At 51.1% G+C, this 22,646-nt stretch overlaps 1 protein-coding gene across 1 annotated transcript in view; it reads right to left on the bottom strand.

Annotated features, from left to right (window-relative positions):
- Positions 1–19,424, bottom strand: part of LOC147099462 (guanine nucleotide-binding protein subunit alpha-12-like) — a 65,035-nt gene extending 45,611 nt beyond the window's left edge. Inside the window, exon 1 of the mRNA XM_085969637.1 lies at positions 18,222–19,424. Coding sequence (XP_085825763.1) covers positions 18,222–18,710 — 489 coding nt within the window. The 5' untranslated portion in view covers positions 18,711–19,424. The remainder of the gene's footprint in view (positions 1–18,221) is intronic.
- Positions 19,425–22,646: the final 3,222 nt, after the last annotated feature.

The raw sequence follows: 22,646 nt of genomic DNA, 5'->3' as shown, positions 1-22,646 counted from the left end.
GGACCGGGGGACGCTCCCCGACCCTGAAGGACAGGGGGACGCTCCCCGACCCTGAAGGACAGGGGGACGCTCCCCGACCCTGAAGGACAGGGGGACGCTCCCCGACACTGAAGGACAGGGGGACGCTCCCCGACACTGAAGGACAGGGGGACGCTCCCCGACACTGAAGGACAGGGGGACGCTCCCCGACACTGAAGGACAGGGGGACGCTCCCCGACCCTGAAGGACAGGGGGACGCTCCCCGACCCTGAAGGACAGGGGGACGCTCCCCGACACTGAAGGACAGGGGGACGCTCCCCGACCCTGAAGGACCGGGGGACGCTCCCCGACACTGAAGGACCGGGGGACGCTCCCCGACCCTGAAGGACCGGGGGACGCTCCCCGACACTGAAGGACCGGGGGACGCTCCCCGACACTGAAGGACAGGGGGACGCTCCCCGACACTGAAGGACAGGGGGACGCTCCCCGACACTGAAGGACAGGGGGGCGCTCCCCGACACTGAAGGACAGGGGGGCGCTCCCCGACACTGAAGGACAGGGGGACGCTCCCCGACACTGAAGGACAGGGGGGCGCTCCCCGACACTGAAGGACAGGGGGGCGCTCCCCGACACTGAAGGACAGGGGGACGCTCCCCGACACTGAAGGACCGGGGGACGCTCCCCGACACTGAAGGACCGGGGGACGCTCCCCGACACTGAAGGACAGGGGGGCGCTCCCCGACACTGAAGGACAGGGGGACGCTCCCCGACACTGAAGGACCGGGGGACGCTCCCCGACACTGAAGGACAGGGGGACGCTCCCCGACCCTGAAGGACCGGGGGACGCTCCCCGACCCTGAAGGACCGGGGGACGCTCCCCGACACTGAAGGACCGGGGGACGCTCCCCGACACTGAAGGACCGGGGGACGCTCCCCGACACTGAAGGACCGGGGGACGCTCCCCGACACTGAAGGACCGGGGGACGCTCCCCGACCCTGAAGGACAGGGGGACGCTCCCCGACCCTGAAGGACCGGGGGACGCTCCCCGACCCTGAAGGACCGGGGGACGCTCCCCGACACTGAAGGACCGGGGGACGCTCCCCGACACTGAAGGACCGGGGGACGCTCCCCGACCCTGAAGGACCGGGGGACGCTCCCCGACACTGAAGGACAGGGGGACGCTCCCCGACACTGAAGGACAGGGGGACGCTCCCCGACCCTGAAGGACCGGGGGACGCTCCCCGACACTGAAGGACAGGGGGACGCTCCCCGACACTGAAGGACAGGGGGACGCTCCCCGACCCTGAAGGACAGGGGGACGCTCCCCGACCCTGAAGGACAGGGGGACGCTCCCCGACCCTGAAGGACAGGGGGACGCTCCCCGACCCTGAAGGACAGGGGGACGCTCCCCGACCCTGAAGGACAGGGGGACGCTCCCCGACACTGAAGGACAGGGGGACGCTCCCCGACCCTGAAGGACAGGGGGACGCTCCCCGACACTGAAGGACCGGGGGACGCTCCCCGACCCTGAAGGACCGGGGGACGCTCCCCGACACTGAAGGACCGGGGGACGCTCCCCGACCCTGAAGGACCGGGGGACGCTCCCCGACCCTGAAGGACAGGGGGACGCTCCCCGACCCTGAAGGACCGGGGGACGCTCCCCGACCCTGAAGGACAGGGGGACGCTCCCCGACCCTGAAGGACCGGGGGACGCTCCCCGACACTGAAGGACCGGGGGACGCTCCCCGACACTGAAGGACCGGGGGACGCTCCCCGACACTGAAGGACAGGGGGACGCTCCCCGACACTGAAGGACAGGGGGGCGCTCCCCGACACTGAAGGACAGGGGGGCGCTCCCCGACACTGAAGGACAGGGGGGCGCTCCCCGACACTGAAGGACCGGGGGACGCTCCCCGACCCTGAAGGACAGGGGGACGCTCCCCGACCCTGAAGGACCGGGGGACGCTCCCCGACACTGAAGGACAGGGGGACGCTCCCCGACACTGAAGGACCGGGGGACGCTCCCCGACCCTGAAGGACAGGGGGACGCTCCCCGACACTGAAGGACAGGGGGACGCTCCCCGACACTGAAGGACAGGGGGACGCTCCCCGACACTGAAGGACAGGGGGACGCTCCCCGACACTGAAGGACAGGGGGACGCTCCCCGACCCTGAAGGACAGGGGGACGCTCCCCGACCCTGAAGGACAGGGGGACGCTCCCCGACCCTGAAGGACAGGGGGACGCTCCCCGACACTGAAGGACAGGGGGACGCTCCCCGACCCTGAAGGACCGGGGGACGCTCCCCGACACTGAAGGACCGGGGGACGCTCCCCGACCCTGAAGGACCGGGGGACGCTCCCCGACACTGAAGGACCGGGGGACGCTCCCCGACACTGAAGGACAGGGGGACGCTCCCCGACACTGAAGGACAGGGGGACGCTCCCCGACACTGAAGGACAGGGGGGGCGCTCCCCGACACTGAAGGACAGGGGGGCGCTCCCCGACACTGAAGGACAGGGGGACGCTCCCCGACACTGAAGGACCGGGGGACGCTCCCCGACACTGAAGGACCGGGGGACGCTCCCCGACACTGAAGGACAGGGGGACGCTCCCCGACACTGAAGGACAGGGGGACGCTCCCCGACACTGAAGGACAGGGGGACGCTCCCCGGTACACTCTGCAGGTTTCTACCCCTTCATGAGAGCAAGGGGGAGAGAGTCAGAAGAGGCGTAGGTACAAAAATATAATGCCTTGCATTTCAAAGAATTTGCAATCAATCTTTGGAATGAAGGAGAACGATAAGAAGGATTCCAGAGTATCTGGGCAGGTGCCGCACTGTTCATCACGGGCGTGTAAAAGCAATCTCACTTTATCTAAGTGTACCTTGTGCTCGGAATGGGTTGTTTGCTTTCCAAGTGCTTGTACAAACACAGCAAAAAAATAAAAATATTAATCCGGGGGACGGAAAGGCTCCTGTTTATCTAAACCAGGCGGCCAAGACTGCGCCCCTCCCCCTGCACACAAGGCCCTGCCAGAATTGGGTTCCGATGGACAGGGTCCAAGGAGACAGCTACACGCAGCCAATTGGTTGTCACTTCCAGTCATCTTTTCTCAATGCTTTGCCTGTTTTGTGTCAGCTGTGACTCAGTGGGCAGCACTCTCGCCTCTGAGTCAGAAGGTTCCCACTCTAGAGACTTGCCCGCAAAAAAAAGTCCAGGCTGACGCTCCCAGTGCAGTGCCGAGGGAGTTGCTGCACTCTCGGGAGGTGCCGTCTTTCGGATGAGACGTTAAAACCATGGCGTAAAAGATCCCGTGAACCTATTCAAAGGAGAGCCGGTGGGAGGTGGGGGGGGTGGGGGGTGGTGGCGGGGGGAGTTCTCCCCGGTGTCCCGGCCAATATTCATCCCTCAACAACATCGAAATAAAAACAGATTATCTGGTCATTATCACATTGCTGTTTGTGGGAGCTTGCTGTGCTCAAACTGGCCGCCGCGTTTCCCACCTTACAGCAGTGACCACACTCTAGAAAGTACCTCATTGGCTATAAAGCGCTTTGGGACTTCCCACTAAGCTGCGCGGCCGCACAGCAGTCCGGAGATCCCACGCAGATCCCCTCACCGGCTTTTATACGGAAGAAACCGCGTATTCGCGAAAATTAGAAATGGGCCAGTTAAAGGGACCACGCACCCAAAAGAAAATGCGAGGGAACATTGGTCATGTAAGGCTCTATATAAATGCACGTCCTTCTTTCTTGCTTTCTTTTCCTACTTCATCCTCCCATCCTGCGGATGCCGACCGGGAGACGCGCCCAAACGTGCCAACTACCCTGTCCTGCCCCCAAAGCGCATTCTTCAGGTGCACAGTGAGTGTTGGCGGACTACTGATCTAGGGTGGGCACCGCAGCCAATCCTCTCAACCAATGATCCCCACATGAGCACTTCCAGCTGGAGTCACTGGGTAGGAGCAGGGACCCCCGGGCTGGTTTCCTCCATTCCCCTGGTCCAGGGAGACTGAGACCAACTGCAGTGCTCCAAACGCCTCTCGGGCTGAAATCAGTAAACTCAGCACAGGCCAGTGATCGAACATAGGACCTCCCAGCTCTGTATGCTCGCCTCAGAGACGGTGCAATGAAGGTCCACTAGATTGAACCCTGGGATGAGAGGGCTGTCCTATGAGGAGAGATTGTGTAGAATGGGCCTATACTCTCTGGAGTTTAGAAGAATGAGGTGTGATCTCAAATGAAACGTATAAAATTCTTTGGGTGCTTGAGCGGTTGTTTCCCCTGGCTGGAGAGTCTAGAACTAGGGGGCGTCATCTCAGTTTAAGGGGTCGGTCATTTAAGACTGAGATGAGGAGAAATTTCTTCACTTGGAGGGTTGTGAATCTTTGGAATTCTCTACCCCAGAGGGCTGTGGGTGCGGAGTTGTTGAGTATATTTAAGGCTGAGTTCGATAGATTTTTGGGCACTAAGGGAATCAAGGGATATGGGGATAGGGCGGGAAAGTGGAGTTGAGGTAGAAGATCAGCCATGAGCTGACTGAATGACGGAGCAGGCTCGAGAATCTGTATGGCCTACTCCTGCTCCTATATTTTACATTCTTATGGCTCGCTACCATATCATTCAATGCATTAGTCCCTTACCCCCTCACGAGAGCTGTTTGTTTTTATGTCCTTCTTGTGATATGGGCGTCGCTAACAAGGCCGACATTTATTGCCCATGAGAAGGTGGTGGTGAGCCTCCTTCTTGAACCGCTGCAGACCGTGTGCGAAGGGACTCCCGCAGTGCTGTTAGGTAGAGTTACATGATTTTGACCCATTCTTCTAAACTCCAGCGAGTATAGGCCCATTCTACTCAACCTTTCCTCATAAGCCAACCCTCTCATCCCAGGAATCAATCCAGTGAACCTCCATTGCTCCCCCTCTTAGGCGAGCTTACAGATGAAGGAACGTTGGCCTACTTTCATGTCCAATTAGATTTTTGTTTTTGTGCCTTCCTTCCATCTTTCCTCTCTCGCAAGAATGAGTCAGTCGTGTCTGTGCCTGTTGTTCAGCACAGGCCCCTCAGTCTTTAGAAGTAGAATCAGCATCTATGTAAAAGGTCACGGTCACCATGGTAACCTGTCCGCCACTTTACCCTGATTGTGTGCAGAGGAGGAGGAGGCAATGATTAACCACGTCTGCATTAAAATTCATGGTTCTCATCGTCGTCACAAGTGAAAGTGAGGCAGAGGGTTGAAAAATTTCAAACTTTATGAGGGGGGTTTTCATAGAGTCATAGAGTTATACAGCACAGAAAGAGGCCCTTCGGCCCATCGTGTCCGTGCCAGCCTTCAAGCCCTGTCTATTCTAATCCCATTTTCCAGCATTTGGTCCATAGCCTTGTATGCTCTGGCGTTTCAAGTGCTCATCTAAATGCTTCTTGAATGTTGTGAGGGTTCCTGCCTCTACCACCCTTTCAGGCAGTGAGTTCCAGATTCCAACCACACTCTGGGTGAAAAAGTTTTTCCTCAAATCCCCTCTAAACCTCCTGCCCCTTACCTTGAAACTATGTCCCCAGGTTATTGACCCCTCTACTAAGGGGAAAAGTTCCTTTCTATCTACCCTATCTATGCCCCTCATAATTTTGTAGACCTCAATCCGGTCCCCCCACAGCCTTCTCTGCTCTAAGGAAAACAACCCCAGCCTGTCCAGTCTCTCTTCATAGCTGAAACGCTCCAATCCAGGTAACATCCTGGTGAATCTCCTCTGCACCCTCTCCAATGCAATCACATCCTTCCTATAGTGTGGTGACCAGAACTGCACACAGTATTCCAGCTGTGACCTAACCAGCGTTTTGTACAGCTCCATCATAACCTCCCTGCTCTTATATTCTATGCCTCAGCTAATGAAGGCAAGTATCCCATATGCCTTCTTAACCACCTTATCTACCGGTCCTGCTGCCTTCAGGGATCTATGTACATAGATCATGTACATAGCCAAGCTGAGAGGAAGGATGCAGAGGCAGCACACAAATAAACTAAACAGTCTAAAAAGAGATGGAAGAGAGTGGGCGTGAGATTAGAGACAAACAGGAAAAAGGAGTGGGAAAACAAGATGTAAACAGGAGCAAAAAGACACAACAAACTGACCGATGTGGCAACAAAGCTAAGCAACAGGACGTGAGTAAAGGAGAACAGATCAAGGAAAAGATCATAAATGGAGGGTGAAAGACAGAGAGAGGACACCTGGAGGCAGGGCAGCGAAGCGTGCGGTTACGTCAGCATAGCGGTTACGTCACTGAACTCGTAATCCTAGAGGCCTGAACGAAGGATCTGGAGACACGAGTTAAAATCCCACCACGGCTGCTGGGGAATTTAAATTCAGTTAATTACATAAATCTGGAATAAAAAGCTAGCATCAATAATGGTGACCATGAAACTACCGGATTGTTGTAAAAACCCATCTGGGGAGGAAATCTACTGCCCTTACCCGGTCTGGCCTATATGTGACTCCAGACCCACAGCAATGTGGTTGACCCTTAACTGCCCCTCTAAAATGGCCACTCGCTTGTCAAGACGGTGGCTCACCACCACATTTCTCAAAGGTAATTAGGGACGGGCAATAAATGCCAGTGATGCCCACATCCCACGAACGAATGGGAAAAAAACTGCAGAGGAGGAGGGGTGATCGATCAGGGCTCGGAGTTATGAGGAAAGGACTGGGCTTTTCAGTTTTGAAAGGAGGCATGTAAGATAGTAAATAGTCTAGAAGGGTAAATCTTGAACATCACTTCAAGTTGAAACCATGACAGCAGAAGATAGAATTTACAGGCCAACTGGTCCATGTGGGTGTTAATGCTCCACACGAGCCTCCTCCTACTCTACATCTCACCCCATCAGCATAACTTTCTATTCCTTTCTCCCTCATGTTCTTATCTAGCTTCCCCATAAATCTGACTATGCTATTCGCCTCAACTGGTCCTTGTGGTAGCGAGTTCCACTCTCTGGGTAAAGAAGTTTCTCCTGAATTCCTTGTTGGATTTATTAGTGACGATCTTACATTTATTACCCCCTAGTTTCGGACTTCCCCACAAGTGGAAACATCTTCTCTACGTCAACCCTTTCGAACCCCTTCATAACCTTAAAGACCTCTATCAGAACAAGAGAACATTGTTCAAACTGACCAAAAGCAAATTTAGAACTGATGCCAGAAAGTTCTTCACTCAAAGAGTGACCAACACACGTGATGGATGTGTGGGTAAGACAGTGAAATCAAGGACCAGAGGGTAATTTAGGAAACAGTTGGATGCTGTGACAGAGGAACTGTAGGTGAGGCAAGATGTCCTTTCTTATCCGTATCTATCTAGTGAGGGAGAAGGAAAAATAGGGGGAGGGAAGGGCGAGGGAATGAAGGAATAAAGAGAATAAAAGTGAGAGTGAAAATGAATGGAGGAGAAAGACGAAAAAGAGCAGGACTAAAACAGTGAGAAAGTGAAAAAGGAGAGAGATAGAAGTAGAGTGCAACAACAACTTGCATTTATATAGCGCCTTTAACGTAGTAAAACGTTAACAAACGAAATTTGACACCGAGCCACAAACAGACATTAGGACAGGTGGCCAAAGGCTTGGTCAAAGAGATAAAGGAGGAGAAAGAGGTAGAGATGCAGAGAGGTTTAAGGATGCTAATTCCAGAATTTAGGGCCTAGGCAGCTGAAGGCGCGACCACCAATGGACAGCGCAGGAGAGACAGCAGAGCCATCCATTGGCAATTGATGATGGGACGCAGACGGGGAGGAGTGCAGCGTCAATCACAACTGGCAGGAGGCACAAAACAGGTGAAGATCATTCGAGTAACAAAAGCAAACCGGTTTTATTTTTGATCTGCGATGCGCGTCCTTCTGTGCTCGTGAGTAAAGCTCAAGGTAGTTACGATCACAGGGATAATCTTCACGAGCCTGCGGCAGAAGTACATTGTGACAGCCTTCCTGACAGATCAGTTGAGGAGTCATCACAGTCTGAGGACCATCCCACCCTGAAGGTGACAGCATGGGAACGGCCCTCCGAGTCACACACCCATCTCGACTTGGACATATATCGCCGCTCTTTCATCGTTGCTGCATCAAAATCCTGGAATTCCCGAGCTAACGGCACAGTGGAGTACCTTCACCACCAGCGGTTGAAGAAGATGGCCCACCACCACCTTCTCAAGAGAAACTTAGGATGGGCAATAAATGCCGGCCTTGCCAGGGTCGCCCACGTCTCCAGAAATTTTATTTCTTTTAAATTCCCACTCTGTCCTAAATACTCAGAAACAAAGTTCCACTGACGGCATTGCAAACCAATCCGCTGAATCACAGTTAGGCCCAAAAATGTTGAACGTCTACCTCAATCGCCACCTTATTAGCCCCAGTGGAAATGGGCACTTTTCTTCTTAATATATCCATTCATTCTGGGTATGTTGGCGTTCTCAAAGCTCTATCTGCTCCCCTGATCCATCTATCCTGACTGGCTCTGTCAAATGGCGTTGGCCCTTTCAACTGGAGACCAGATACCTGATTATTGGCCTTGAAATTATGGGTCTTTCTTTTTTTGGGGGGTGCTGGCTGTACTTGCAGTGAGGAGTGTACCTGCTGACTGTACTTGTGGTAAAAGAAAAGGACTTACATTTCTATAGCGCCTTTCACGACCACCGGACGTCCCAAAGCGCTTTACAGCCAATGAAGTACTTTTTTTTGAAGTGTCGTCACTGTTGTAATGTGGGAGCCAATTTGCACACAGCAAACAGATAATGACCAGATAATCTGGTTTAGTGATGTTGGTTGAGGGATAAACATTGGCCGGGACACCGGGGATAACTCCCCCCTGCTCTTCTTCGAAATAGTGCCCGTGGGATCTTTTACGTCTACCTGAGAGAGCAGACGGGGCCTCCGTTTAACGTCTCATCCGAAAGACGGCACCTCCGACAGTGCAGCGCTCCCTCAGTACTGCGCTGGAGTGTCAGCCTAGCTTTATGTGCTACAAGTCCCTGGAGTGGGACTCGAACCCACAACCTTCTGACTCAGAGGCGACTGTGCTACCCGCTGAGTCACAGCTGACACATTGAAGGAATGTACCCGTCGACTGTACTTGTGATGCAGGACTGTACCTGTCGACTGCACCTCTCCTAACTCTCAAGACTGCTGTCGGCCAACAGTATTCTTCTCAGTGGCGTGCCTGAGGATGTTTGCTATGCTGAAGGCATCATACAGATAGTAGCAGCAGTGTTATCTATATGATGATGCCTTCAACATAGCTTTTGGGATATCCTGATCAAAACCGGTCAGTTGCTAGGTGAGCCAGCAAGCAGCTGTTTGGCCAGGTGCACATGGAACCCCAGCTCTTGGATGCAACACTCATCCAGACCAGTGGACCTACTGAGGATGTCCCACTCCATGCTGGAGCCCATCCTCTACAGCAGCACAGGACTGCCATCCCTTTACTGGTTTCTAATCAGAGCACTACAGGATTTGCTGGACCAACACACCTTTATCTCCTCAACACAAGACCTCAGTGGCCCTCAATGTTCTACATCAGTCCGCACAGAATATAAGCAGGAAAGATGCTTCTCCCGACTCTGGGACTCTCTCCTGGGGACGACACCTTGAATTCTAGAACATAAGAACATAAGAAATAGGAGCAGGAATAGGCCACTTGGCCCCTCGAGCCTGCTCCGCCATTCAATAAGATCATGGCTGATCTTGGGCTCAAAGCCACTTCCCTGCCCGCTCCCCATAACCCTTCACTCCCTTACCTTGCAAAAATCTGTCTATCTCCACCTTAAATGTATTTAATGACCCAGCCTCCACGGCTCTCTGGGACAGAGAATTCCACAGATTTACGACCCTCTGAGAGAAGAAATTCCTCCTCATCTCAGTTCTCAAAGGGCGACCCTTTATTCGAAAACTGTGCCCCCGCGTTCTAGATTTCCCCACGAGGGGAAACATCCGCTCTGCATCTACCTTGTTGAGCCCCCTCAGTATCTTATATGTTTCAATAAGATCACCTCTCATTCTTCTCAATTCCAATGAGTATAGGCCCAGCCTGCTCAACTTTTCCTCACGAGTCAACCCCCTCATCTCTGGAATTAACCTAGTGAATCGTCTCTGAACTGCCTCCAATGCAAGTATATCCTGCATCTGCATGAGTTTAAATACAGAATTAAACCATCACTTGTTGGGCCATGTATTGTACTGCAGGAAATCTTACCGCAGTCAGGAAGGCAAATGGTATGTTGGCCTTCGTTGCAAAAGGATTTGAGAACAGGAGCAAGGATGTCTTATTACAGTTGTACAGGGCCTTGGTGAGACCACACCTGGAGTACAGTGTGCAGTTTTGGTCTCCTTACCTAAGAAAGGATATACTCGCCATAGAAGGAGTGCAGCGAAGGTTCACCAGACTGATTCCTGGGATGGCAGGACTGTCGTATGAGGAGAGATTGGGTCGACTAGGCCTGTATTCACTAGCGTTTACAAGAATGAGAGGGGATCTCATTGAAACGTATAAAATTCTGACAGGGCTAGACAGACTGGATGCAGGGAGGGTGTTTCCCCTGGCTGGGGAGTCTAGGACGAGGGGTCACAGTCTCAGGATACGGGGTAGGACATTTAGGACTGAGATGAGGAGAAATGTCTTCACTCAGAGGGTGGTGAACCTGTGGAATTCTCTACCACAGAAGGCTGTGGAGGCCAAGTCACTGAATATATTTAAGAAGGAGATAGATAGATTTCTAGATACAAAAGGCGTCAAGGGGTATGGGGAGAGCATGGGAATATGGTATTGAGATAGAGGATCAGCCATGATCATATTGAATGGCGGAGCAGGCTCGAAGGGCCGAATGGCCTACTCCTGCTCCTCTTTTTCTATGTTTCTGTGTTTCTAGCACAGGAGGCGGCCATTCAGCCCATCGAACCTGTGACTGCCCGTTAATAAAGCAGCATTTCTCCAAACTTTTCTGCAGCATCAGAAACCACCGGGTCAATGTTGTGAGATATTTAGCCTCATTTCGGTTGTCTTTTGCTGTTTCTTAAATTTAAAAAGGAAAATTGTAAATCACCTTTCTCAAGATCTTGAATTTACAAGTCGCTCGGAACAACCTGGTTACAATCATCTCTGAAACAGCAAGAAAGAAAGAATTTGCATCTCTATAGCGCCTTTCCTGACCTCAGGATGTCCCAAAGCGCTTTACAGCCAGTGAAGTACTTTTGAAGTGTAGTCACTGTTGTAATGTAGGAAACGCGGCAGCCAATTTGTGCACAGCAAGCTCCCACAAACAGCAGTGAGATAATCGTTTTTTTAATGATATTGGTTGAGAGATAACTACTGAACAAGACACCAGAGAGTATTCCCCATCTCTTCTATAAATAGTGCCACAGGATCTTTTTATGTCCACCCGAGAGGGCCTCAGTTTAACATCTCATCTGAGAGATAGCACCTCCAACAGGGAAGCACTTCCTCAGTCCTGCACAAGAGAGTCGGCCTCAAATCTCTGGAGCGGAGCTTGAACCCATGACATAAGACATAGGAGCAGGAGTCGGCCATTCGGCCCCTCGAGCCTGCTCCGCCATTTAGTAAGATCATGGCTGATCTGATCTTGGCCTCAACTCCACTTCCCTGCCCGCTCCCCGTACCCCTTGTCTCCCTTATCATTCAAAAATCTGCCTATCTCCACCTTAAATATATTCAATGGCTCCGCCTCCACAGCTCTCTGGGGAAGAGAATTCCAAAGATTCACGACCCTCTGAGAGAAGAAATTCCTCCTCATCTCCGATTTAAAAGGGTGCCCCCTTATTCTGAAATTATGCCCCCTAGTTCTAGATTCCCCCACGAGGGGAAACATCCTCTCTGCATCTACCCTGTCAAGCCCCTTCAGAATCGTATATGTTTCAATAAGATCCCCTCTCATTCTTCTAAACTCCAATGAGTATAGACCCAACCTGCTCAACCTTTCTTCAAAAGACAACCCCTTCACCTCCGGAATCAACCCCGTGAACCTTCTCTGAACTGCCTCCGATGCAAGTATATCCTTCCTTAAATAAGGAGGCCAAATCCCTCCTCTCCTCTCCTGGGCGTAGTTCCATGGGTGCGGGCCGCCTCACTGTGTCTCATTCTTTGCACGTGAGCTTAGACGGCGAGCATCAACAAGCCATCTGAACAGGGGATGAACTCTGCTAAGCCACATCCTGCCCCTTGCCCGATACCCACGCTTTCCAGGAGGGGCCAATGGCTAGTGATCAGGAATGGGTCTCCGTGACCTCCTCCAGCCCTACAACCCTCCCAGATCTCTGCGCTCCTCCAATTCTGGCCTCACGCGCAACCCCGATTTCCATCGCTCCACCATTGACGGCAGATTCTTCAAGCTGTCTAGATCCAAAGCTAAGCTCTTGAATTGCCTCCCTAAACCTCTCCATTTCTCTCTCCTCCTTTAAGACGCTTCTTAAAACCGACCTCTTTGACCAAGCTTTCGGTCACCTGTCCTAATATCTCCTTAGGTGGCTCGGTGTCAAATTTTGTCTGATTACTCTCCCATGAATCGCCCTGGGACGTTTTTACTAGATGCCGAGAAACTCCAGTGTGATTTGGACAGGTTTGGTGATTGGGCAGATGCAGTATAATGTGGATAAATGCGAGGTTATCCACTTTGGTGGCAAAAACAGGAAGGCAGGTTATTATCTGAACGGCAATAGATTGGGAGAAGGGGAAGTGCAACGAGACCTGGGTGTCCTTGTAATAATAATAATAATAATTCAACTTTATTGTCATTGCACAAGTACATGAACAACGAAATGTGATCTTGCAAGCTCCCATGACTGGAAGAAGCAAAGCCGCTGCGTGCCGCCATTCCATTTCCACCATTCCTCCTGTCCGACAATCTTCAGCCCACCGCCCGGGCCTGCTCACCAGCCGCTCCTCCCGTGGCTCCTTCCGTGACCTTCTCACCAACCGCCCCTCCTCGGGGCTCCTTCTGTGACCTTCTGCACCTGGTCTTCCCTGATGGTCACCCCTTCCAGGTACTAACCAGGCCTGGCTCTGCTTAGCTTCCAAGCACTTTGCCAGTGACCCTGTCCCTAGTCCCAGGAACAGGGCTGAATTGCTGAACAGCGCCAGTCGCTGAAGTTAAACATGCAGGTGCAGCAGGCGGTTAAGAAGGCAAATGGTATCTTGGCCTTCGTAGCGAGAGGATTCGAGTACAGGAGCAAGGATGTCTTGCTGCAGTTGTACAGGGCCTTGGTGAGACCGCACCTTGAGTATTGTGTGCAGTTTTGGTCGCCTTATCTGAGGAAGGATGTTCTTGCCATGGAGGGAGTGCAGCGAAGATTCACCAGACTGATACCTGGGGTGGCAGGAATGACGTATGAGGAGAGATTGGGTCGATTGGGCTTATACTCGCTGGAGTTTAGAAGAATGAGAGGGGATCTGATTGAAACTTATAAAATTCTAACAGGACTAGACAGACTAGATGCAGGAAGGATGTTCCTGATGACGGGGGAGTCCAGAACCAGGGGTCACAGTCTAAGGATAAAGGGGTAAGCCATTTAGGACAGAGACGAGGAGGAATTTCTTCACCCAGAGAGTGGTGAACCTGTGGAATTCTCTACCACAGAAGACAGTTGAGGCCAATTCATTAACTATATTCAAGAAGGAGTTAGATATATTTCTTAAGGCTAAAGGGATCAAGGGATATGGGGAGAAAACAGGGACAGGGTACTGAGTTTGGATGATCAGCCATGATCTCATTAAATGGCGGAGCAGGCTCGAGGGGCCGAATGGTCTAATCCCTATCTTCTATGTTTCTATATAAATGCACGGTGTTGTTGTCGGACGTCACCAGATGATGATTAGGAGTGAAAGCTCAGCTAAATTTTCTACTCCCGAGGCCAATTGTAGCAACGCCCGTCCCGCCCTGGCCATCTCCCCAACACAGACCCGAGCTCAAACCCGAGACTGTAGCTGGTTTCAAGATAACAATACTTCATCTGTGCCTCAGTGCCACCGCAGACTACACATCTATCCATCAGGCCATGGAAGGAGCTTTGTATCTCACTCTTCCCCATGGCTGTGTTGAGCCTCTGACTGTAACCAGTTTCAGGATAACAATACTTCTTTCTTCACCCGGGCCTGCGAGTTACACAGCTCCTCAGACACAGAAAAGTTGGCACGCAGAGCAAGTTTTAATTCTACAATTCTTAAATCCTTAAACCATTTATCTTCCGAAAGGAAAAAAGACATGCAGCATGATGCACACCAAATTAATTAACATTCATTCACGAGTCTCCCCTCACCCACGCCCCGAGGCCGGAGTGGATATAATGGAGCAGCTGTAACCCAGTGCTGAGCATGTAGATCAACTGGGTTTGTATCTCTACAACATGGTGCTTGTACCCGCCCCTCTGCTGCAGCAGTTGAAACTTACAGCCTCAGGAAGGTGGCGAGTTCACTGCTGAAAAATTTACTCGGACGCTGCCTTGGATATAATAATTAAGAAATCTCATTCCTTCTCGTGAAGTAATTTTTTTTAATTCTTTGGCTCTTGGTCCAGCAACGCCATGAATTTAAAATTCTCCTCCTTGTGTTCCAAGCCCTCCATGGCCTCGCCCACCCCACCCCACCCCATCTCTGTTACCGCCTCCAGCCCCACAGCCTTCCGAGAATGCATTCCTCCTACTGTAGCCTCTAGCGCATCCGCTGATTTTTCATCACTCCACCACTGGCGGCCGTGCCTTCGGCTGCCCGGGGCCCCAAAGCTCTGGAATTCCCTCCCTAAACCTCTCCGCCTCTCTCTCCTCTTTGAAGACCTTAAAACCTGCCTCTTTGACTAAGCTTTTGCTCATCATAGCTCCCGATTGCCACATATAGTCTGATTACACTCCTGTGAAGCGCCTTGGGACGTTTTACTATGTTAAAGGCGCTGTGTAAATGCAAGTTGTTGTTGTTGTTGTTGACTACATAGCACTGCGCTCAAAAAATAATTGAATGGCTGAAATGCTGAGAGCTTTCAACGTGATATCGTGCTATATAAATAGAACATAAGAAAAAGGTGCAGGAGTCAGCCATTCGGCCCTTCGAGCCTGCTCTGCCATTCAATAAGATCATGGCTGATCTTCTACCTCAACTCCACTTTCCCGCCCGATCTCCATATCCCTTGATTCCCTTAGTCCCCAAAAATCTATCGATCTCTGCCTTGAATATGCTCAACGACTGAGCCTCCACAGCCCTCTGGGGCAGAGAATTCCAAAGATTCACCACCTTCTGAGTGAAGAAATTTCTCCTCATCTCAGTCCTAAATGCAAAATTTTCCTTTCTTTCTTATCCACTTTCTCAGCGCGTGGCGTGACGCAGAATACATGCTGTTCCTGGCGGTCTCGGGAGTCTTCCTGAAAAGCCCCCAGCGGCAGAATCATAGCATCATGCAGCACAGAAGGAGGCCATTCGACCCATTGTGCCTGTGCCGGCTCTTTGAAAGAGCGATCATATTAATTACGCTTCCCTACTCTTTCCCCTGCGCCCTGCAAATTTTTCAAGTATATATCAAATTCCCTTTTGCTGAATCTGCTCCCACCGCCCTTTCAGGCAGTGCGTTCCAGATCACAACAACTTGCTGCGTAAAAAAAAATTCACATTTCCCCTCTGTTTCTTTTGCCAATTACCTTAAATATGTGTCCTCTGGTTACCGACCCTCCTGCCCTTTTATAGTATCATTGGTGTCAGGTGACTGCAAGGTGTGCTCTTTTGTGGGGTTTTTTGTGGTTGTACAGTTTATCTGCAACTTAAGAAAACGTCAAAATCAAGCTTATCAACTTGAATTAAAATAACATCGGCCAAGGTGATGATGCACTCCAGTCCCCGTGGTGCCCACGGGTCTCGGAAGGTCTCGAGCGTGCCGGCGGACACCGTGTGCTCCATCTACAGGGCCACCCAGGCGGGAACATAGCCGCGGAACAGAGGCAGGCAATCGGGCCAGACGGCCCCCTCGACTGCCTGCTGCCTGGACCTATTAATGGCCACTTTGGCCAGGCCTAGGAGCAGTCCTATGAGGAGGTCCTCCGACCTGCCCGCTCCCCTCCGCACCGGGTGACCGAAGATCAGGAGCGTGGGACTGAAGTGCAACCAAAAATCGAGGAGCAGCCCCTTTAAGTAATGGAACAAAGGCTGCAACCTCACACACTGAATATAAACATGAAAAACGGACTCCTCTAGGCCGCAGAAAAGGCAGGCGGCCTGGGAGTCCGTAAACCTACTTAAAAACTTATTGCATGGGACTGCTCCATGCAACACCCTCCAGGCCAAGTCCCCAATAGAGAAGGGGAGGACTCCCGCGTAGAGAGTCCCCCCATTAGGGACCTCCGCCGGACGGCAAGATGGCGTGTCCGGTTGGCAGGCGAAGATGGCAAAGTGGAGAGTGTGCAGGAGCAGCCCGTATAGGAAACCCCTCGGCGCGCGGCCCCGAGGGGGGTTTCGGGGCCGCGCGCCGATAAGGAATTCTGTCCGCACGGGGGTCAGTTCGGACGGGATCGCCCCACATGCTTGAGCCTCCTCGATACACCTAGTGGAATCAGGGCCCAGTGCCGCTTTCAGCAACTCGATGGCTTTGGCCGCGCCCCAGACACCGGCCATGGACAGGCCCGACCCTCCTGCCAGTGGAAACAGTTTCTCCCTATTTACTCTATCAAAACTATTCATAATTTTGAAAGCCTCTATTAAATCTCCCCTTAACCTTCAATGCTCCAAGGAGAACAGTCCCAGCTTCTCCAGTCTCGCCACATAACTGAAGACCCTCATCCCTGGTACCATTCCAGTAAGTCTCCTCTGCACCCTCTCCAAGGCCTTAACACCCTTCCTAAAGTGTGGTACCCAGAATTGGACACAGTGCTCCAGCTGAGGGTGATGTGCCTTTAAATTTAAAGGGACACTGCTTTGACATTGGCAAGTTTTGAGCCAGGGTCCTGAAACAGCCTTTTCCAAAGGCTCGCTTTAAGCCCCGTCACACTGTTCCGCCTGCGTGTTCCTGAGCCATTCAGACCAGGAAGGTTCAATCCTTGATCTGTGGACGTTCTCTGATCCTAGCCAGGTAGGGTTGCCAAACCTCCAGGATTGCCCTGGAGTCTCCAGGAATTAAAGTCTGAGCTCCAGGACACCGCTACGTGCAACCCAGGAGAAAAATTGTTGGGGCAATTAAAAAAGTGTTTTTTTTTTAAATTTTCTTTGAACACTTTTGTTTACTAGACCAATAAAAATCTTGGACATGGGAGAAAAGGCTGTTTACTGACAGGAATATGTCCAACCAGATTTGGCAACCCTATTGCCTGGTCAGGGGTAGGTGAAAAACAATGAACTTGATGTCCTTGGGCTGGGGGGGAGGTGCGGGGAAATCAGCCAGTAGTCATGCTCCAAATAACTTGCCAGCAGCCACTACACCTAGCACAGACATGATGGGCTGAATGGCCTCCTTCTGTGCCGTAAATTTCTATGATTCGGTTCTGTGGATGTCACATGAGGACAGAATCAGCCTCTGCTTTGACCCCCCCCCCCCCTCACAGTGCCAGCTCTGGCTCAGTTGGTAGCACACTTGCCTCTGAGTCAGAAGGTTGTGGGTTCAACGTCCCACTCCATGGGACAGGAGCACATAAAGCCAGGCTGACACCCCCAGTGCCAGTGCTGAGGGAGTGCTGCACTGTCGGAGGTGCCGTCTTTCAGGTGAGACGCTAAACCGAGGCCCCCGTCTGCTCTTTCAGGTGGACATAAAAGATCCCATGGCACTATTTCGAAGAATAGCAGGGGAGTTCTCCCCAGTGTCCTGGGGCCAATACTTATCCCTCAACCAACATAACAAAATCAGATTATCTGTTAATTATCGCGTTGCTGTTTGTGGGAGCTTGCTGTGTGCAAATTGGCTGCTGTGTTTCCCCACATTACAACAGTGACTGCACTTCAAAAGTACTTCATTGGCTGTAAAGCACTTTGAGATGTCTGGTGGTCGTGAAAGGCGCTATAGAAATGCAAGTCTTTCTTTCTCACCCTCTAGTCTGGTAGCCTCCCAGCAGATACTGTCTACACTCACATATGATCCAACAGCCATTTGGGCTGCAGTCCATACCTGTGGAACTATATCCCAACATGAGTTACCATCTATTTTTGTGGCAAAGCCTGGTTAAGTTCTTGAACCTGTCAGAAATTTGAGGTCAGGATTCCTTGAAACAAATACTGCCCAACATTAAATCACTTACCAGCTGGAACTCAGTTCTTCTCCTGTAGGCCTCTTTGATGCTCTGGTCTTGCCACAAGGCTCTGATGGCTGGGAAAACCCTTTGGAAATGCCTTTCTCCAACTCCAACACAGCTGTTCTCAAAGGCCATCAGGTAAAGCCCGTGCTTCTCGTTCTCCCAGTTTTCCCAAGAAAGTCTCAGCTTCTCCCTGGCGTCCACCAGAACTCGCATTCCCGTGACGATGTTCCCGTAAATCGTGTCCCTGAACGCCTCCAGGGTTTGACGGTCGAAGTCCTTGCCGTGGATGATCCTCATCTGTTTCAGGAAGGTGCTCTTCCCACTCTCGCCGGCTCCCAGCAGGAGGATCTTCACCATCCTCCTCAAGTGAGGTCTCTCCTTGGCCAGCATCTGATCGATGCCTTTGCTCCGTCTTCGCATCTCCACCTCGTCTTCCGACGCGAAACAGTTCGGGAAGCAACCGTTCGCCCAAGCATCTTCAAGCCCAGCCATAGCACGTCCGCCGCCAGAGGGGGGGAAAAAATAAAGTTTTACAAAAGTTTTTTTTCAAAAAAAGTTAAGAAAAAGTTGCTGGCGCCCCGCAGAGAAGGTTTTTGCAACTGGACTGAATCAGCTTGCTCGTTTGTCCATTAAACTATCCAGGCTCATTTTTTTTTTTCAAGGGTGTTTTTTTTGCCTGTCGCCTTCCTCTCTATGCAATGTCCAGCCGAGTGAATGGTCGAGGAATGACATTTAGGAGAGAGAGAGGGAGCTAAACAGCTGCCAATCGTGTGAGTTGAAGATCTCCTCCCCAAAACTCCAGTAACACAACACAAGTAGTGAATTTACTGAGGCGGCGACCCTTTCCCAAGCTCCGAACTGTCCTATTCCACGAGCAATGCAACTTCAAATGCTTTTGCCATCACGGAGAATACTTCCTGCATCTTTTAAGAATCCAGGAGGACAACACGAAGGTCGGAAAATCAACATCATTCGGCACCTCAGCCGTAGCTAATCAAATTCTAGTGGGTGTGAGGAGGCAGTGCCAAGAGTTAGAGGGAGGGAGAGAGAGAAAGAAAGCCTTTGGGGTTTGGATTTGTGCTCTGTGGTATCAGTAACGAATTTAGTGAGTTGCACTCGCCGTGTCAATATCACCACCCCTGTCAGGGAGTTACACCAATCTGGGGGTGTTACACCACCGATTGGAAACTGAAAGTCAAGATCAACTTTGGGAGCAAGCCGTGTAAATCATCTCGCCAAACCCCAGGCGAATTTGAGAGTCAATCTGGAGTGTAGTGAGACTCCTCTGCTATATTAAAAGAAAGACTTGCATTTCTATAGCGCCTTTCACGACCTCAGGACGTCCCAAAGCCTTCACAGCCAATGAAGTACTTTTGGAGTGCAGTCACTGTTGTAATGTAGGAAACACGGCGGCCAATTTGCGCACAGCAAGCTCCCACCCAACAGCAATATGATAATGACCAGATAATCTGTTTTTGTTATGTTGATCCAGGAATAAATATTGGCCCAGGACACCGGGGATAACTCGCCCTGTTCTTCTTCAAAATAGCACCATGGGATCTTTTACGTCCACCTGAGAGAGCAGACGGGGCCTCGGTTTAACATCTCACCCAGAAAGTCGGCAGCTCCGACAGTGCAGCGCGCCCTCCGTTCTGCACTGGAGATTTTTTTTGCGCTCCAGTCTCTGGAGTGGGACTATGAACTCACAACCTTCATGACTCAGTGGCGAGAGTGCTACCCAATGAGCCACGGCTGACGCAGCCCCATACAGACCAGAAGATCCCACTAGTCTGTGCTGAATTAGCTGACCTCGGGCCACTGGGCCACAGCTGACACGGCAAAGTCAACGTGAATTTGGGAGTCATTTTGCGCTGGAGTGCATTTCTGGTGCAAAAATGACTCAAAATCGCCTGGGGTTTGGAGAGATGATTCTCATTGGTTGCTCCCAAAGTTGATCTTGACTTCCAGTTTCCAATCAGTATTAACCCGGCCCTCCCCCTCCCCCACACAAAAAATTACTGTAACACCCTGACACAGGTAATTATATCATGACCCTGCAAATGTATTTCAGCAATAGAAAGTCTGCACTTAAAGCCTTGCTGTCATGTCAGTCTTACAAGGGGAGCTACTTGCAAATTACTGGGGCCTATGGTTGTGGAATTGGCTGAGAGTCAGAAAAATCCCAGTTGATGGGAACCTGCAGATAGCTGAGTGAATGATCAGTATTTAGTATGAGGTGGAAGGACTTTAACAGGCTGATTAAGGTGATTGGGTGTCAGCCCTGGCTCAGTGGGCAGCACTCTCTCGCCTCTGAGTCAGAAGGTTGTGGATTCAAAGCCCCATTTCAGAGAATTGAGCACAAAAATCTAGGCTGACAATCCCAGTGCAGTGCTGAGGGAGTGCTGCACTGTCGGAGGTGCCGTCTTTCGGATGAGACGTTAAACCGAGGCCCCGTCTGCTCTCTCAAGTGGACGCAAAAGATCCCATGGCCACTATTTTGAAGAAGAGTAGGGGAGATCTCCCCCGGTGTCCAGGCCAATATTTGTCCCTCAGCCAACATCACTAAAAAAACAGATTATCGGGTCATTCTCACATTGCTGTTTGTGGGAGCTTGCTGTGCACAAATTGGCTGCTGCGTTTCCTACATTACAACAGTGACTCCGCTTCAAAAGTAATTAATTGGCTGCAAAGTTCTTTGGGTGTCCTGAGGTCGTGAAGGCGCTATAGAAATGTAAATATTTCTTTTCTCTTTTTCTAGTCCACCACTTACCAGTCGTTCCTTCTCTCAACTATACACTTTGGAATTACAGAAGATTGCATTCCCGCTGCCATGCCAAAGCCGGTGTGTAAATGCAGCCTTAATGAAGTAATTAATCCACTTAAAATAAACAGATCTCTGTTAAGACAGCAGGCACGTTTCTTTAACACGAATACTGCATGGCGCAATTTTAACCCCTGCAGGATTTCAGGAGCAGGACTGGGGGTGACTTCATTCTGCTCCACCGACCATCTGATACCCATTCATGCCCACCCACCACAGCTACTTGTTAGTATCACTTTATTTCAGATCACACGATTCATTATCAGGAGTGTTGCTCATTATAACGCCCAAAAAAGTCAATCCCCCAAACACCATTATACAGAATGACATGGACTTACAATGACTCATCATTGAGTATTTGCCCAGTTACAGAATACCCACCCTTACATCAATAATGAAATTAAAGAACGTTTTAAGCATATACCTCAGGATGTTCAGAGGCCCTCCACACACCGTCCATTTCCTAGAAGATTCATATCAGTCCAGGGATCTCCCTCGATTGTTTGCTCAACATATTCTGAATATCCCTTTGCTTCCTCACAGAGATGGGATGGAGATTCCCCATTTTATGCAGGAGCTCGATGGGCCAATGCTGGGCACTGATGAAGGAGCTCTATGGGTCAGTACTGGTCAATGATGGAGGAGGTCTATGGGTCAGTGCTGGTCAGTGATGGAGGAGGTCTATGGGTCAGTGCTGGTCAGTGATGAAGGAGCTCTATGGGTCAGTGCTGGTCAGTGATGGAGGAGGTCTATGGGTCAGTGCTGGTCAGTGATGGAGGAAGTCTATAGGTCAGTGCTGGTCAGTGAAGGAGAAGCTCTATGGGTCAGTACTGGTCAGTGATGGAGGAGGTCTATAGGTCAGTGCTGGTCAGTGATGGAGGAGGCCTATGGGTCAGTGCCGGTCAATGATGGAGGAGTTCTATGGGTCAGTGCTGGTCAGTGATGGAGGAGGTCTATGGGTCAGTGCCGGTCAATGATGGAGGAGTTCTATGGGTCAGTGCTGGTCAGTGATGGAGGAGGTCTATGGGTCAGTGCCGGTCAATGATGGAGGAGTTCTATGGGTCAGTGCTGGTCAGTGATGGAGGAGCTTTATGGGTTGTTAAGGATCAAGTGTTAGTCAACCTCCTTCCTTCTGTGGTTCACAACAACACGCTTCGAGGAAGCACTCGATGGTGGAGTATACGGAACAGACTTTATTCATATACAGCACAGATGATCGGTCTAACTGTGTAGAGAGAGAGCAGCTTTTCGCATTCTGAATCTTTTGAGCTCTCCAAATAACTGTTGAAAACCTTGCTCCTTTATGCACCTTATTTTGCCTACATCAAAGGTCTGATATAAGACCGCACGATGTCTCTGTTCCTGAATCAGTTGAAAACAGTCTATTTACATAAACGGTCCTAGTTGTTTACTCCAGAGATACTTCCCTCAAACAAGACTTCCTGACTTAACTGTTCTCGAATCCTTTGAGGAGTAAGTTTATTAACTGCTTATCTTTCTAGTCAATAGTCAATGGATCCCTCTGCCTATGTTTATTACACAAGCAACTAAAGTTATACTTTAATCACCCACAGTTAATGTCGTTCCCGTCACTTAATTCATTGCAC

Source organism: Somniosus microcephalus, chromosome 28, assembly GCF_052327205.1.
Source record: "Somniosus microcephalus isolate GS21.2 chromosome 28, FLI_Smic_1.0, whole genome shotgun sequence".
In the NCBI taxonomy this organism is placed as follows: domain Eukaryota; kingdom Metazoa; phylum Chordata; class Chondrichthyes; order Squaliformes; family Somniosidae; genus Somniosus; species Somniosus microcephalus.
This window is presented reverse-complemented; position numbering and strand designations above follow the sequence as displayed.